Genomic DNA, 17325 nt, shown 5'->3' on the forward strand with positions numbered 1-17325 from the left:
AACTCTTTAATCACTACTCAGAATATCATATGAACCAAATCACTACTCAGACCCAGTCTCTCTAACTTGGAATTTATCGACCCAGTCTCTCTAACCTACGGGACCAATGGGGAAACCATTTAATCAGACCCAGTAACCTACGGACTGCATGGACCAATAGGGAGCTCCACACAGAAAGAAAGAAAGAAAGGTGTCCTTACAAAAGGCAGTCACACAATTTCACATGGAGACCTGATCACTATTGACCTCCAAGGGAATGTCATATTTCATTGTCATTAGAGGCAATAGGATTTGCTATGTGACAGATGTGGAGGGATTTTCCATTATGAATATTATAATGTGATTATAACACGATTAGGCTTTGCACATTGGTCATCATGCAACTGCCTCTAAAAAAACAAAACAATGGATTTGACATATATCACAATACAGCGAACAGTGGTTTGTATCAGAACATGACTATTCTTGTGCAAAACTTTTATAATCATTTCTTATGACCATATTTTTTGTATTAAAATTTGGCGGATTGTTTAACCATTACTTGTTAAATCAGTGAAAATCCATATACACTACCCAGTCTCTCTAACCTACGGACTGAACCATTTAATCACTACTCAGACCCAGTCTCTCTAACCTACGGACTGAACCATTTAATCACTACTCAGACCCAGTCTCTCTAACCTACGGACTGAACCATTTAATCACTACTCAGACCCAGTCTCTCTAACCTACGGACTGAACCATTTAATCACTACTCAGACCCAGTCTCTCTAACCTACGGACTGAACCATTTAATCACTACTCAGACCCAGTCTCTCTAACCTACGGACTGAACCATTTAATCATTTAATCTCAGACCCAGTCTCTCTAACCTACGGACTGAACCATTTAATCACTACTCAGACCCAGTCTCTCTAACCTACGGACTGAACCATTTAATCACTACTCAGACCCAGTCTCTCTAACCTACGGACTGAACCATTTAATCACTACTCAGACCCAGTCTCTCTAACCTACGGACTGAACCATTTAATCACTACTCAGACCCAGTCTCTCTAACCTACGGACTGAACCATTTAATCACTACTGAGACCCAGTCTCTCTAACCTACGGACTGAACCATTTCAGTGCTCTGCCACAAGGTGGGGATGCTCAGCACTGCAGGCTGTCATGGAGATAGTGTACAGTACGTGCCATATACCAGGTGCTCCCATTTCACAGGACAGTGGAGTGTCATCAATGTCCACAAGGAGGAGATACAGACACGTAGTTAGCCGTGTGTATGTGTGTGTGTGTGTGTCTGTGTGTATGTGTGTCTGTGTGTGTGTGTGTGTGTGTGTGTGTGTGTGTGTGTGTGTGTGTGTGTGTGTGTGTGTGTGTGTGTGTGTGTGTGTGTGTGTGTGTGTGTGTGTGTGTGTATTCTGTGAGGAATAATTTCAGCATTATAACACTGTACCTTTTCCATATGAGGGCCACAGCAACTGCTTCATGTCAAATCACTCTACTACTCTAGCGAGTATTGCATACTATTGGATAAGGAAGCAGAACAATAGCTTGGCTATATTGTAGATAAAGACATCAAATGGGTTGTAAGTGGAGACATTCATATCTATGAATTTTCTGGCTGTGCTATAGAACAGTGCCCTTAAAGGTGAAGTGATAACTGAACTAGAACAGTGCCCTTAAAGGTGAAGTGATAGCTGAACTAGAACAGTGCCCTTAAAGGTGAAGTGATAGCTGAACAAAACAGTGCCATTAAAGGTGAAGTGATAGCTGAACTAGAACAGTGCCTTTATTAAAGGTGAAGTGATAGGTGAACTCTTAGGGGGAAAAAGGTTCTAGGAAGAACCCTCCAAAGATTAAAGGTTTTTCCGGTAGAACCCTACATAGAGGGTTCTGGGAAGAACCATATACAGGGGGTTATTTGAAGAACCCTACATAGACGGTTCTAGATAGAACCCTGTGCAAAGGGTTCTACCCAGCACCAAAAAGAGGTCCCCTATGGGTACAAACTGAAGAACCCTGTATGGTTCTACTTAGTACCTTTTATTTCTAAGAGTGTGGTTCCTCACCAGAAAAGAGAAAGATGAAAGACTCGTATGTTCTGACAAATATCAAACTACGTTTTTCCAGTATGTTACTACTAACCAAGTAAAATGAAGAACTTGAGTACAATCATCTTACTAATTGATAATGTGCCAAATCCCTTTCCTTTTCTGGGTCACTCACACAGTGAGGGACATGAGGTGTGATGAGGATGGGGACTGCTGAGTTGTTCACCACGCTCACCTTGCGTCCCGCTCCCCTCAAAAACACAGCCTCCAGACAGCCATTTCCCCAACACCAGATGGCCCTCTCTCAGGAGACAAGTAGACCTACGAGCCATAGGCTATGTGGGCTGTTGATATTAATAATGGCCTCGATACAAAATGTTGTCTAAATCCAAAATGATCTTATGTTATCTTGCTGCCAAACCTGTGAAAAGGAAATACACAATGCCTCTCTGAACTTGCCTTTAACTACTCAATTTCAGGTTCCTCCAGCCAGGTGTCTGTGCATATCTTTTGACGCCCCGTTTGAGAGACTTTGTAATAAATGACGAGGTACAATCCCTAGACTGGCAGCAGGCGTTCTTGAAATGCGAGTGAAGGAGGGGAGTTCTGAAACTTCTTGGGATTCGCCATGGCTCACATGCAGGGAGAAGAAGAGGGACTCATGGACAGAGGTCAGACAACATGGCTCACATGCAGGGAGAAGAAGAGGGACTCTTGGACAGTGGTCAGACGACATGGCTCACATGCAGGGAGAAGAAGAGGGACTCTTGGACAGTGGTCAGACGACAAGGCTGAGGGGAGGGAGAGGAAGAGGGACTCTTGGACAGAGGTCAGACGACATGGCTGAGGGCTGGGAGAGGAAGAGGGACTCTTGGACAGAGGTCAGACAACATGGCTCACATGCAGGGAGAAGAAGAGGGACTCTTGGACAGAGGTCAGACAACATGGCTGAGGGCAGGGAGAAGAAGAGGGACTCTTGGACAGAGGTCAGACAACATGGCTGAGGGCAGGGAGAAGAAGAGGGACTCTTGGACAGAGGTCAGACAACATGGCTGAGGGCTGGGAGAGGAAGAGGGACTCTTGGACAGAGGTCAGACAACATGGCTGAGGGCAGGGAGAAGAAGAGGGACTCTTGGACAGTGGTCAGACAACATGGCTGAGGGCAGGGAGAGGAAGAGGGACTCTTGGACAGAGGTCAGACGACATGGCTGAGGGCTGGGAGAGGAAGAGGGACTCTTGGACAGTGGTCAGACGACATGGCTGAGGGCTGGGAGAGGAAGAGGGACTCTTGGACAGAGGTCAGACGACATGGCTGAGGGCAGGGAGAGGAAGAGGGACTCTTGGACAGAGGTCAGACGACAAGGCTGAGGGCAGGGAGAAGAAGAGGGACTCTTGGACAGTGGTCAGACGACATGGCTGAGGGCTGGGAGAGGAAGAGGGACTCTTGGACAGTGGTCAGACGACATGGCTGAGGGCTGGGAGAGGAAAAGGGACTCTTGGACAGTGGTCAGACGACATAGCTGAGGGCTGGGAGAGGAAGAGGGACTCTTGGACAGTGGTCAGGCGACAAGGCTGAGGGCAGGGAGAGGAAGAGGGACTCTTGGACAGTGGTCAGACGACAAGGATGAGGGCAGGGAGAGGAAGAGGGACTCTTGGACAGTGGTCAGACAACATGGCTGAGGGCTGGGAGAGGAAGAGGGACTCTTGGACAGTGGTCAGACGACATGGCTGAGGGCAGGGAGAGGAAGAGGGACTCTTGGACAGTGGTCGGACGACAAGGCCGAAGGCTGCTACTCTCTGTTAATCATATATGCATAGTCACTTTAACTATACATTCATGTACATACTACCTCAATTGGGCCGACCAACCAGTGAGCCCGGTTAGCCAATGTGCGGGAGATCTGCATTGTGTCCCACCCACCACCTGCCAACCCCTCTTTTACGCTACTGCTACTCTCTGTTCATCATATATGCATAGTCACCTTAACCATATCTACACGTACATACTACCTCAATCAGCCTGACTCACCGGTGTCTGTATGTAGCCTCACTACTCTCTGTTCATTATATATGCATAGTCACCTTAACCATATCTACACGTACATACTACCTCAATCAGCCTGACTAACCGCTGTCTGTATGTAGCCTCACTACTGTATATAGCCTCACTACTGTATATAGCCTGTCTTTTTACTGTTGTTTTATTTCTTTACTTACCTATTGTTCATCTAATACCTACTTTGCACTATTGGTTAGAGCCTGTAAGTAGGCATTTCACTGTAATTAAAATACCTGTTGTATTCAGCGCACGTGACAAATACACTTTGATTTGATTTGATTTGATGCGGGGAAAAGGATTCTTGGATGGAGGTACAATCCTGGTGGGACTTAGGCAAGGACAGGGAATCATGGTGATCGTCTGAACCGCACAGGGCTTAGAGTGAGTCAGGTAGTTTTACCGGGTCAGGCAAGGGGATTACCGAGACCATAACTTAATGTAATGTTAATAATGTTGCCTCTACCGTCTCTTATGACCAGAAAAATAACTTCTAGACATCAGGACTGCGATTACTCACCACGGACTACAGCTTATCATGAGATATTCTATCTACCTAGAGTTAATATCTGTATTTTTCGTAGCTGTTTACATACCACCACAGTCAGAGGCTGGCACTAAGACAGCATTGAATGAGCTGTATTCCACCATAAGCAAAAAAGAAAACGCTCACCCAGAGGCGGCACTCCTAGTAGCCGGAGACTTTAATGCAGGGAAAATTAAATCCGTTTTACCAAATTTCTATCAGCATGTTAAATGTGCAGCTAGAGGAAAAGGAACTCTGGACCACCTATACTCCACACACAGAGACACATACAATGCTCTCCCTCATCCTCCATTTGGCAAATCTGACCATAATTGTATTCTCCTGATTCCTGCTTACAACTTACAAGCAAAAAAATTTAAAAATTCAGCAGGAAGCACCAGTGACTAGATCAATAAAAAAGTGGTCAGAGGAAGAAGATGCTAAACTACAGGACTGTTTTGCACAGAAACCCTGCATGATTTTGGGTACCAGCACCCAGGGTACCAACCTCTTGGGTTCAAGCCCCAAATTACCCTATCTGACAAAATTCATATTCCATCCTGACCAGGGCTTGAACTCACACTAAATCAATAGATTTAAGAGTGATTACCGAGATTTAAGAGTGTGCAAAGCTGTCATCAAGGCAAAGGGTGGCTACTTTGAAGAATCTCAAATATAGAATATATTTTGATTTGTTAAACAATTTTTGGTTACTACATGATTCCATATGTGTTATTTCATAGTTTTGATGTCTTCACTATTATTCTACAATGTAGAAAAACTTTGAATGAGTAGTTGTGTCCAAACTTTTGACTGGTACTAATATATATATATATATATATATATATATATATATATATATATATATATATATATATGTGTGTATGTGATGGGATGTATAGACATTATGGACAGTATGACGATAGAATATGTAGTATATCTATAGAATACGTAGGATAGAATAGTATATGTACAACATTAGTCGAATAGGATGGCCTTGAATAGTATATACATGAAGTGGGTAAAACAGTATAGTGCAGTGTTTCCCAAACTCTGTCCTCAGGACCCCAAAGGGTGCAAGTTTTGTTTTTTTGCCCTAACACTACACAGCTGATTCAAATGATCAAAGCTTGATGATTAGTTGTTGGGGCAAAAAAACAACACTTGTACCCTTTGGGGTCCCGAGGACCGAGTTTGGGAAACCATGCATAGTGTTACCTGGTCTAATTAACAAAGTAAAGTTGTTCTAATTAAAACCTTATTGTCATTGGCTAATAAGTGTGGGTGGGGTTGAGGAGAAAATGGTTAAATTCTGTCCTTTTCATCCAGCTCAGGGTTGAACACCATTATTATAATTTTTTAGAACAATGTGCTCAATAGCAGTTTGTTGTGTCTTGTATGTACAGGCAGTTGCTTTAGGCCAGGGCTGCCCAACCCTCTTCCTGGAGAGCTACTGTCCTGTAGGTTTTCAGTCCAACCCTCTTCTTGGAGATCTACTGTCCTGTAGGTTTTCAGTCCAGCCCTCTTCCTGGAGATCTACTGTCCTGTAGGTTTTCAGTCCAACCCTCTTCTTGGAGATCTACTGTCCTCTAGGTTTTCAGTCCAACCCTAATTTAGCATATCTGATTCAGCTAGTTAAGGTCTTGTTGAGCAGCTAATTAGTAGAATCAGGTGTGTTTTAAATTAGGGTTGGACTGAAAACTCACAGGACTGTAGATCTCCAGGAAGTGGGTTGGACAGCCATGTTTCAGGCTGTTCTTGTAGACTCTCTTTAGTCCCAGTAAGGGGAGAGTTAGGCTTTGTTTAGAACTGGATAAGGGGTAATCCCTAGTTATGCTGTTTAGCATTTAGGCCTAGTTTTAGCTGCAGCAGGAACCCAATTGAGGGGCTGCGCTTTAGACTCACAGTCATCTGTCATTTTTGTGAATTTTCTTTTGCTGACTGTTGCTATGGATAACTGTGTGAGACAAGCCATGTGTCCTGAAATGCAGTATCTCTAATAAATCCAAGTATTGTTTTTGTACAATGATGGGTCCTGATTCTATCACCTCCCTTGGCTACTCTCAGTTCGCTCCCTTACAAGTAGTTATTGACTCAACATTTTCAGCTTTTTAATAATTTGTAAAAATGTCTGTACAAAATTCCCCTTTGACATTGTGGGTTATTGTGTAGATCAGTGGCACAATATACATTTTTCAATCTTTAAATTCGGACTGTAACACAACCAATGTAAGGGGGAAAATACATTTAAAAAAGTCAAGGGGTGTGAATACTTCCTGAAGGCGGGCACTATGTATTAAACGTGAGTGGAGATAGTTGCGTTTATAACCTTGCGCATGCGCCGTGGGAACTTGGTATTGAGCTACCAGCTAACATCCTTGAGTCGAAGTCTGATCCCATCTATATTTGCTTGTCCTTAACGTTAGCTGACTGTCCCTGCATCATGTTTCGAGCCGCCGTCCGACTTTCAGTGTCCGGTGCCCGGAGTTTGACACGGCCACAGCTCGGACTTACAGGTATTATTGTGTTATCACTTAATTTCGTTGTTTGGGACTTTCATGCGGAAATCACTGTCGGCAGTCGTTATTGGCTGGCTAGCTACGTTAGCATGTTACTAGCACAATCAGTTGCGAATGGATAACTACAAAATACACGTTTTCGGTGAGCTACAAGTGGTAGACGTGTTAGATGAGCGATATCCCTTTAATCCTTAAAACAAATGTAATGTTTAAAAACGCTCTAATATTCAAGTGGATTTAAAAAAATATTTTTTTATTGATGTCCTTGCAATGACCGACTGCTTGAGGTGAGGCCTGTAACTAGCAAGTTAACTATCTAATGCCATAACCATGGCCTATATTTGTCTAATACTAGCTAGCGAATTAGCACTGGATAGCAGATGACTTGCCAGCCATGTCTAACTAGCTTACGTTTGCATATAGACTGGTATGGTTGTTCAACTCGAGATAATAGATTGTGCTTTTAAATGAACTAGTACTAAACAGGCAGCAACTCTAGCTAGCAAACCAGCTCAACTAACTAGTAGCGAACTACTGCTGGTTAATTAATAGTGCATTGCCGCATAACCCATTAATAGACCTCACTGATTTGGTGCCTATTGACGATGGTATTTTAAGATCCCCGAAGCTCGGTCTGAACATGGGCGGCCACCTGTACTAATTAGCTGGCGGGCTCCAAATACCGGTGTAATGGCTTCGGTGTGGCTGGTGCCTAGCCGAATTTAGCTAACCGTGTATGTTACTCCCTTAAAATACCTTCGGCAATAGTACTGTCTGTCCATTTTTTTTTTACAATTTGAAGCCAGTATCCACTTCCTCAATAGTCCGAATTAATCTAAGAACTGAAATCGGTCAATAATTTGTTTTTGCAGATATCTTAATTGGACCATTTCAGATCATATTTGGTGCAGTATTTTTCAATTAGAAAATGGTCATGAAAACTAGTAGTCTCTCGTTGAATAACATACTTTTATTGAAAAGTCCCTACTGTTGACCAATCACCGATGAAGGGGTGTAGACTTCGGCTCCGTACTTCCGTTTTCCTCAAGATCATTTGTGCCCGAACATCCGAAAAAACCCGAAGTCCAAAACGAACAAACGATGTCATATGTACGACCGGTTTCGACTGGGGAGCATGCAGACGCCTTATGCGTAACTGGGGAGGAAGTGTTGTTCACTTTAACTGGAGGCGCACACAGTTTATGTGCAAAGCTGCTACAGTAAGTGTTTTTAAAACTGTTTCTCGCTGATATGAAAGATAAGGGGCATATCAGTATATGGTTTGAAAACAATTTATCAAGTCACGATTATTGACTTTAACGTTAACACAGCGTCGGAATTTTAGTTCACCAACCGTGGCCGACGCTAACCACTGAAACCCCTACTGTTATATTAAGGGTTTTCTAGAGCAAATGGCATAACTTGTTAGCTATATTTTCTCAACATATATTGGTACATATTTGGTTCTTAGAAAGCATAATAATGCCTGGCTACCCAGACTCCTTGCTCCGGACAAACACGGATGTTATTATATTCTCCACAATGACTCTGGTTACCTCCCTGACCCTGCACTGAAAGCTCACACATTTGGGTCTGTCGGATTGGCCCAGAAACCGATTGGTTGGACCAGACCCAGCCCACAGGTGGGTAAAGCAGCGTTTAAAAAAAATAATAGTTAATGAATTTGATACTCTGATTGGTTAGATGATCCAATTGCTGATTACTTTGTACAACACTCCTCATCGCCTTAAATGACTAAAATGATGGCCGTCTCAGACTGAAGTATGTAGGGAACAACAGAGCATTTAGTCAGTCGTCAGGCTATAATTTACGGTGCAGTCAAACCTGGCTTCCATTCCCTCACCCTGTTGGACTGTGAACAATTTAACCATTAATGGTGCCATGACTGCCATCTAGCTAGGTCATGCAAATACACTGGTCATGCAAGTACACAATGTCAGTTTTTACCTATTTACATCTACAGCCCTAGTAGATGTAGCTAAATACACTTGACTAGTGATGGCTCTGCTACCCGACCCCTGACCCCTGACGTTATACATCAGGTTAGGGCAGGGTAGGGCCTGTTCTCTTTTTTCCCCCCCATCAATAACTAGGGTACGGGCAGGGCTCGGTTATCACTAAATGTAAGTCGCTCTGGATAAGAGGGTCTGCTAAATGACTTAAATGTAAATGTAAATGGATCATTTAGTAGCTTAGTGCTCTGCTTGCTGCACAGTAATGTCCCATCTGTCTAAAATCATAACATGGTGTCAGTAGTGATTCAACCTCATCAAATATAAGACAAATTATTTCACAATGTTCGCGATTTATCGGAGTTTAGAGTAGTTAAATCAACAACAACAAAAATATTTGTCATTTGCGCCAAATTACAACCGGGGTAGACTTTACTGTGAAATGCTGATTTACAAGCCCTTAACCAACAGTGTAGACCTTACCGTGAAATGCTGACTTACAAGCCCTTAACCAACAGTGTAGACCTTACTGTGAAATGCTGACTTACAAGCCCTTAACCAACAGTGTACACCTTACCGTGAAATGCTGACTTACAAGCCCTTAACCAACAGTGTACACCTTACCGTGAAATGCTGACTTACAAGCCCTTAACCAACAGTGCAGTTAAAAAAATTGAGTTTAGAAAAGATTTACCAAATAAACTAAAGTAACACAATAAGTTAACAATAATGAGGCTATATACAGGGGGTACCGAGTTAATTTGCGGTGGTACAGTTGAGGTAATTTGTTCATGTTTGTAGGGTTGAAGTGACTATGCATAGATAATAAACAGCGAGTAGCTGAGCAGCCCAAGTGTTGTTGCTATGCATACTCAGCCCCTCCCATGTTTTGAACTAGGATCTGAATATCTGTGGCCCTGACTAGAGTCTGAGGCGACGCTCTAGTCAGACTATAGGCTCTCTAAGCCCCACCCCTTTTATCTGGGTGGTATAAGACTGAGGTGACATTTTTCTTGAATAATCCCTGTATCTTTTCCTGCAGCTCCCCTGGTCCAGAGGTGTTACGCCCATGGTGGGAAACTGGAGTCGGACGAGGAGTTTGATGCCCGCTGGGTAACCTATTTTAACAAGGCAGATATTGATGCGTGGGAGCTGAGGAAAGGTGGGTGACGATGAAATCACATGGTCATTACGATTATGACGAAGAGCATAGTGCACAGCTGCATTGATTACTTGGAAGAGTATGTGTGTATGTATGTCTTTATGTGTGTGTATGTATATAGAGATTTACAGTTGACTAGATATCAGTAGTTCTCAACTAGGGTTGTGGAAGTCATGACATTTTGTCAGCCGGTAACTGTCATGCAAATAACTGCTGGTCTCATGGTAATTGACTGTTAATTAACAAAGCATGTTTAGCATCTTCACTCATAGCCGACAAACCACTGATGCAGACCTTTGGAACATCTACAATTGAAAGTCTAATAAATCAATTTATACTCAACAAAAATATAAATGCAACAATATAAAATATTTGGCTTAATTACATTTCATATAAGGTTCAGTCAAGGGGCGCAGCCATGGGTGGGTCCGGGAGGGCTGAGGCTAACCCACTTTGGGAGCCAGGCTCAGCCAATCAGAATTCGTTTTTCCACAAAAGGGCTTTATAACAGACCGACATACTAAAGAAAGTTCTCAAGAAACGCGTTGTGAGTCATCCTTATGAGTCATCCTTATGTTGGGCCCTGATCTGGTTATGCCATATGGCTGTAGGCTACACTAGTTAATTTAGCAGACAAGATTTGCTTATGATTATTTTATAGTAAGACTAATACAATTGAACGTGGCTGAAATAAAATAGAAGATATGATTTCCGGAGGAGTTGAACGGTTAACAAAATTATTATTTGAAACAGGTCCTCCTATATGCTTTACTTTAAAGTAAAAAATAATAATATTTTAATGCAACTTTAGTTGTGATATGAACCTGAGGCCAAATGTTTTGGTTTCTAATACATTCTTAGGCTGCATGATAAAACTAAATATGTTTTGAAAAAAGTTGCATGAAAGGCATGACCTCTGCTCAGTTAATTGGTCAGACTACACACAATCAGTCTCATTCACAATGTGACAAGGACTTGATGTTATTCTCACCATCCGACTATTCTCCATTTTTATTTGGTATTTACATATAACCTACGAATGTGTTGAATTATCTTTTTTTTTTTAATGGTGGTTAGACATTTTTGCTAATTTATTAACAAAACGTATATTACATTTACATAAGTATTCAGACCCTTTACTCAGTGCTTTGTTAAAGCAGCGATTACAGCCTGGAGTCTTCTTGGGTGTGACACTACATGCTTGGAGTCTTCTTGGGTGTGACACTACATGCTTGGAGTCTTCTTGGGTGTGACACTACATGCTTGGAGTCTTCTTGGGTGTGACACTACATGCTTGGAGTCTTCTTGGGTGTGACACTACATGCTTGGAGTCTTCTTGGGTGTGACACTACATGCTTGGAGTCTTCTTGGGTGTGACACTACATGCTTGGCACACCTGTATTTGGAGCTTTTCCACATTTCTTCTCTGCAGATTCTCTCAAGTTCTGTCAAGTTGGATGGGGAGCTTCGCTACACAGCTATTTTCAGGTCTCCAGAGATGTTTGATCGGGTTCAAGTCCAGGCTCTGGCTGGGCCACTCAAGGACATTCAGAGACTTATCCCAACCTTCGTCCCAGTCTGAGGTCCTGAGCGCTCTGGAGAAGGTTTTCATCAAGGATCTCTCTGTACTTTGCTCCGTTAATCTTTCCCTCAATCCTGACTAGTCTCCCAGTCGCTGCCGCTGAAAAACATCATGCTTTCACCACCATGCTTCGCCATAGGGACGGTGCCAGGTTTCCTCCAGGCGTGACGCTTGGCATTCGGGCCAAAGAGTTCATCTTGGTTTCATCAGACCAGAGAATCTTGTTTCATGGTCTGAGAGTCCTTCAGGTGCCTTTCGGAAAATTCCAAGCGGGCTGTCATGCCGTCTGGCCACCACTATAAAGGCCTGATTGGTGGCGTGCTGCAGAGATGGTTGTCCTTCTGGAAGGTTCTCCCATCTCCACAGAGGAACTCTGGAGCTCTGTCAGAGTGCCCATCCGGTTCTTGGTCACCTCCCTGACCAAGGACCTTCTCCCCCTGATTGCTCAGTTTGGCAGGGTGGCCAGCTCTATGAAGAGTCTTGGTGGTTCCAAACTTCCATTTAAGAGGCCAATGTGTTCTTGGGTACCTTCAATTCTGCAAACATGTTTTGGTGCCCTTCCCCAGATCTGTGCCTCGACACAGTCTCTGTGCTCTACGGACAATTCTTTCGTCCTCATGGGTTGGTTTTTGCTCATGACATGCACTGTCAACTGTGGGACGTAATATAGACAGGTGTGTGCCTTTTACAAATTGTCTAATCAATTGAATTTACCACAGGTGGTCTCCTAGTTGTAGAAACATCTCAAGGATATTCAATTGAAACAGGATGCACCTGAGCTCAATTTCGAGTCTCATAGCAAAGAGTCTGAATACTTTAAGTAAATAAAGTATTTCTGTTTAGTTTTTATAAACAGGCAAACCATTTCTAAACCTGTTTTCGATTAGTCATTTAGGGTGTATTGTGTGTAGACAGAGGGCGGAAAATATACATGTAATTTATTTTAGAACAAGGCTGTAACGTAACAATGTGAGTAAAACGTCAAGGGGCCTGAATACTTTCCGAATGCTCTGTATACATGTCAGCCTACTAATTATACAAATAGGCCCTATTATAATCAAATTCGCTAGCTTCTACTTGCTTTAGCATGGTTTAAATGATTCCTGTCTGTATGATACAGTACAGTAATACAGTTCACTCAAAGATTAGCCTAATGGAGCTAGTTGAATTGATTTACCCAAGAGAACATATAGCTAGCTCCATCTATGGGCTTTTATGGTTTTCCCCTCGTGCGTAATTTGCAGTAGCCTTTATCATATGTATTGGATAACGCCACAATCATTTGGGGCTTCCTTGAGCTCATTAATAAATGTCTTTTTTTTGTTATATAGTACTCCTAAAATGTATCATGTATGGCTCGTTAGGCTCCGGTAGCATCGGGCTTGAGTTTTATACCAAAAGCTATAATCACATCCAGACATATTTATATACTTTTGAATGACACTCACGGTTTTAGCGGGAAATCCTGGGTTACCCGAGAGTAAAGTGATTTATTCTCGGGATGGAAAACATTTCTAAAATACGGGTATGCACTTGAATAGCAAATAGAGGACTCTCTTCCTGCAGTTCATTTTCATGCCAGCCAGGTACGCTACTCTTGTCGTGACGTGGCGCGATATTAATTCATTAATATTAGCGAAGTTTAGAAATAAATGTAGAACGCTAATGTGATCTTTTTAATACAGGCCATCACCTTTCTCACTCAGTTAGTACAATATGGCTTTAATAGAAAGTTATTTTAAATCCATGCATCAACTAGCAATGAGGAGCTGACTCTCGCTGAACAGGTGCTCCTCTTACGCTCCAACTCAATGCCAGGGCTCTGTTTTATTTAATTTTTTACAATTTTATTTAATTAGCATTGATGTCAGGGATGAGAGGGACAATAGAGCACTGAGTACCAGGCCATCAGCAAGTTTTTGTAGGTTATGAATGACCATCAGTGACATCAGAGCATTTTGGAGAAGCCTAGTTGCCATGACTCAACGGTCACCATGCCAGCCCTATGCTCAACCTGTCCTGGTTACTGAACCCCAATCATATTTTCCTCTGCCCTGAGTCTTCCTCAGGGGTAATGGTAGTATGGCAGAACCAGCGCCCTAGATGAGCAAAACATTTTTTTAAGGAATGATTTGAGTGAACAAATCTATCCTTTTGGAGTCTCAAGTGACTTGCTGTCATTTAGTTTTTTAAAAACAACTGTTGTGAAAAGTAGACCTCTTCTATCATCCTGTGGTAACTAACCCTGACGTTGTTTGTCCAGGGATGAACACGCTGATTGGATACGACCTGGTGCCTGAGCCTAAGATCCTGGAAGCAGCTCTCCGAGCCTGCCGCAGATTAAATGACCTGGCTAGCGCCATACGTATCCTGGAGGCTGTCAAGGTGAGCTGGAGGATGCTCCTCGGAACACTTCAAAATGATAACGATCAGTTCTAGAAGAACACCTGTTGAATGGCAATGACCCCTTTGACCTCCCCCCAGTCACTAGTCTATCCCCTTTCTATATGTTTACTCTGAACATGAGGTATATTACAAACTCCCAATTTTATATATATATTTTTTGTAATCATTCTGCCCAGAAATAAACAAAACATTTATATATATATATTATGTTTTGCTACACATCGTCCCTGACATTTTCCTCAAAGCAGTTGGTTTATGTTGTTTCCCCCAGGACAAATCTGGCCCCCACAAAAAAATCTACCCATACTTAATTCAGGAGCTGCGACCAACACTAGATGAGCTTGGTATCTCTACACCTGAAGAGCTTGGCATGGACTAAGTATAGATGGGTAGGTATCCAATGGACATGCACTGTCTAAGCAATAAGGGCCGAGGGGGTGTGGTATATGGCCAATACACCACGGCTAAGGGCTGTTCTTAAGCACGATACAACGCGGAGTGCTAGGACACAGCCCTTAGCCGTTGTATATTGGCCATATACCACAAACCCCTGAGGTACCTTATTGCTATTATAAACTGGTTACCAATGTAATTAGAACAGTAAAAATAAATGTTTTGTCATACCTGTGGTATACGGTCTGATATTCCGACTGTCAGCCAATCAGCATTCGAACCACCCAGTTTATTACAGTCCTTATACCCTGAATCCCAAATGAACCCCTGGCCTAGGCAAGGGGTGTGAAACATACAGCCCGATTCAGCCTGTCTAATCGGCACACGTTTTGTTTGTCATTTTAAATCATATTTATATTGGGGGGGGGGCTCAATATGCTTTCAAATAACTAAAACCGAATTGAAACTGGTATAGAAATGATAATAATTATTTTTACTGTGTCCAGCTTGCTGATAATCACTGAACTGAAAGCTAGATTATTTTATGCTCTTACAATCTAAAACCAATGAGTGGAGGAGTGTCTTAGGGCAAATTGACAGCAAATAAATATAACCCATTTTCAGTGCGGCCCTTCGGGCCTAGTTAAAGACTACATGAGTCACGCCCTAGGCAGTTTTATAGATCTTAGAGGATTGGATAGTTGTAAGCAATATGGTGATGGCTCCATCTTGTATATTACCCTTAGATAGGCCTGGTGGAAATGCAGCGATACTGCTTACACCTGTCCAGGCCTGTTCTCTTAACTGAAATAATGTCTTCCTCCCTAGTTTTCTCTGGGCTGCTGTTTTCTCTGGGACTCTCTGGGCTGCTGTTGTCTCTCTGGGAACCTTGTACTTCGTCTTTGCCTCGTATAAATGTGATATTTAATTTGGGCCTTTATTAAGTTCTTTTGCTTGTAAAATATTGATGAACCTAATAAAGGAAAAAATACATTTTTTATTTTATTTTTTATGTGTCAAATGTTCTTCTTGGCATCATTTTAGATATGTTTGCATTTCAACATTGCAGGTGATTTTTATTATTATTTTCTTCCCGTTTTTAAATGTAACTAGGGAAGTCTGTTAAGAACAAGGATGGCCTACACCGGCCAAACCCTACCCCGGACGATGCTGGGCCAGTTGTGCTCTGCCCTATGTGATTGCCGACTGACTGAACTACAGATTGCCTTGCGTCATAAAGAACTGTTAATTATTTGTAGATCAGTCACAGTTTAACCAAAATGCCTCACGTCTGCTGGGGCGGCAGGTAGCCAAGTGGTAAGAGCTTTGGGCCAGAAATCACAAGGTTGCTGGAGCGGATCCCCGAGCTGACAAGGTAAAAATCTGTCATTCTGCCTCTGAACAAGGCAGTTTAACCCACTCTTCCCTGGTAGGCCATTATTGTAATTGACCGTTGAGGTGGTGGGTGCGGTCTGTCAGTCAAGTCTAGGACCCATTTGCAAGGACCATTCTAGTAATTTTAAAGTAGTCCATTTTCATCATTGTCTGACTGCTCAACTCAGGAATCGCCACCCAGTTGACTACTTTAAAATGGTAGAAGCCCTCTGGCAATGTCCATGCTAAAACGCATTATCTGTGATTTAGTCTCTCTGACAACAGGCTGATGACAACTCTGATAAGTTTGTTTTTGGGTAAGTTGCCAGAAGGTGACCAAGCCATAGAGATAGATAGAGGACTCATTTGTATCAGTGTTTTTATAGCATCTGTGACAGCATGGGCAGCCACTCAGTGCATTTATAACAACCCTAAACATTCCAAACATCTATTAAATCAAATAAACCTCAAGTAGCAAATGAGCAATTATCTTTTTTTTGTTTACCAAATAAGACACTCATTGACCTCCATACAAAACTCCTCACTTCTGGGCAGTGTTGTAAAGTACTTAAATAAAAAATATTTTAAAGTACTACTGATGTAGTTTTTGGTTTGTATTTCTACTTTAATATTGATATTTTTGCCAACTTTTACTTCACTACATTCCTAAATAAAATGCTTTTTACTCCATTTTCTCTGACACCCAAAAGTATTCGTTACATTTTGACAGGAAAATGGTCCAATTCACACACTTCTCAAGAGAACATCCCTGGTCATCCCTACTGCATCTGATCTGACGGACTCCAAACACAAACGCTTTGTTTGTAAATTACGTCTGAGTGTGTCCCTGGCTATCCGTCAATAAAAATAACAAATGTGTGCTGTCTGGTTTGCTTAATATAAGGAAGTTAAAATGATTTATACTTTTATCAAATTGTATTTGTAACATGCGCCGACTACAACAGGTGTAGGTAGACCTTACAGTGAAATGCTTACTTACAAGCCCTTAACCAACAATGCAGTTTAAAATAAAAAACAAACATTTTAGTAATTCCATTTACTTTTGATACTTAAGTATATTTAAAACCAAATACTTTTACTCAAGTATTTTACTGGGTGCATTTTACTTTAGTCATTTTCTATGTTTTTACTTGGGTCATCTTTTACTCGGGTACGACTATTGAGTACTTTTTCCACCACTGCTTTGGGGTTTATTTTCGTGGACAGATTTTGGGCAGAGAAACCTCTCACTTTCGCTTCTTCCTCTGTCCATGGTCTCT

The 17325-nt window shown here is 42.1% G+C and overlaps 1 protein-coding gene across 2 annotated transcripts; it reads left to right on the forward strand.

Moving 5' to 3' along the window:
- The first annotated feature begins 6975 nt into the window (after nt 1-6975).
- LOC115144689 (cytochrome c oxidase subunit 5A, mitochondrial-like) lies at nt 6976-16637 on the forward strand. Of its 2 annotated transcripts, none has more exons than XM_065002962.1 (5): nt 6976-7152; nt 10171-10290; nt 14136-14257; nt 14550-14667; nt 15785-16637. In XM_065002962.1, the coding sequence occupies exons 1-4, from the start codon at nt 7080-7082 to the stop codon at nt 14655-14657; spliced, it is 423 nt and encodes a 140-aa protein (XP_064859034.1). In that variant the 5' UTR covers nt 6976-7079; the 3' UTR covers nt 14658-14667; nt 15785-16637. The 2 variants fall into 2 exon arrangements, with proteins under 2 accessions (XP_064859034.1, XP_029541568.1); XM_029685708.2 differs by lacking the exon at nt 15785-16637 and adding an exon at nt 15500-15676 and having other exon boundaries at nt 6977-7152.
- Nucleotides 16638-17325: the final 688 nt, after the last annotated feature.

Source organism: Oncorhynchus nerka, linkage group LG17 (assembly GCF_034236695.1).
Source record: "Oncorhynchus nerka isolate Pitt River linkage group LG17, Oner_Uvic_2.0, whole genome shotgun sequence".
Classification (NCBI taxonomy): domain Eukaryota; kingdom Metazoa; phylum Chordata; class Actinopteri; order Salmoniformes; family Salmonidae; genus Oncorhynchus; species Oncorhynchus nerka.

What these genes read in the sequence shown, in the direction of transcription:
- LOC115144689 (XM_065002962.1), top strand. Translation starts at nt 7,080, where the DNA reads ATGTTTCGAGCCGCCGTCCGACTTTCAGTGTCCGGTGCCCGGAGTTTG. An exon ending in GCCACAGCTCGGACTTACAG is followed by an intron (nt 7,153 to 10,170) that starts GTATTATTGTGT and finishes CTTTTCCTGCAG; the next exon opens with CTCCCCTGGTCCAGAGGTGT. An exon ending in TGCGTGGGAGCTGAGGAAAG is followed by an intron (nt 10,291 to 14,135) that starts GTGGGTGACGAT and finishes TTGTTTGTCCAG; the next exon opens with GGATGAACACGCTGATTGGA.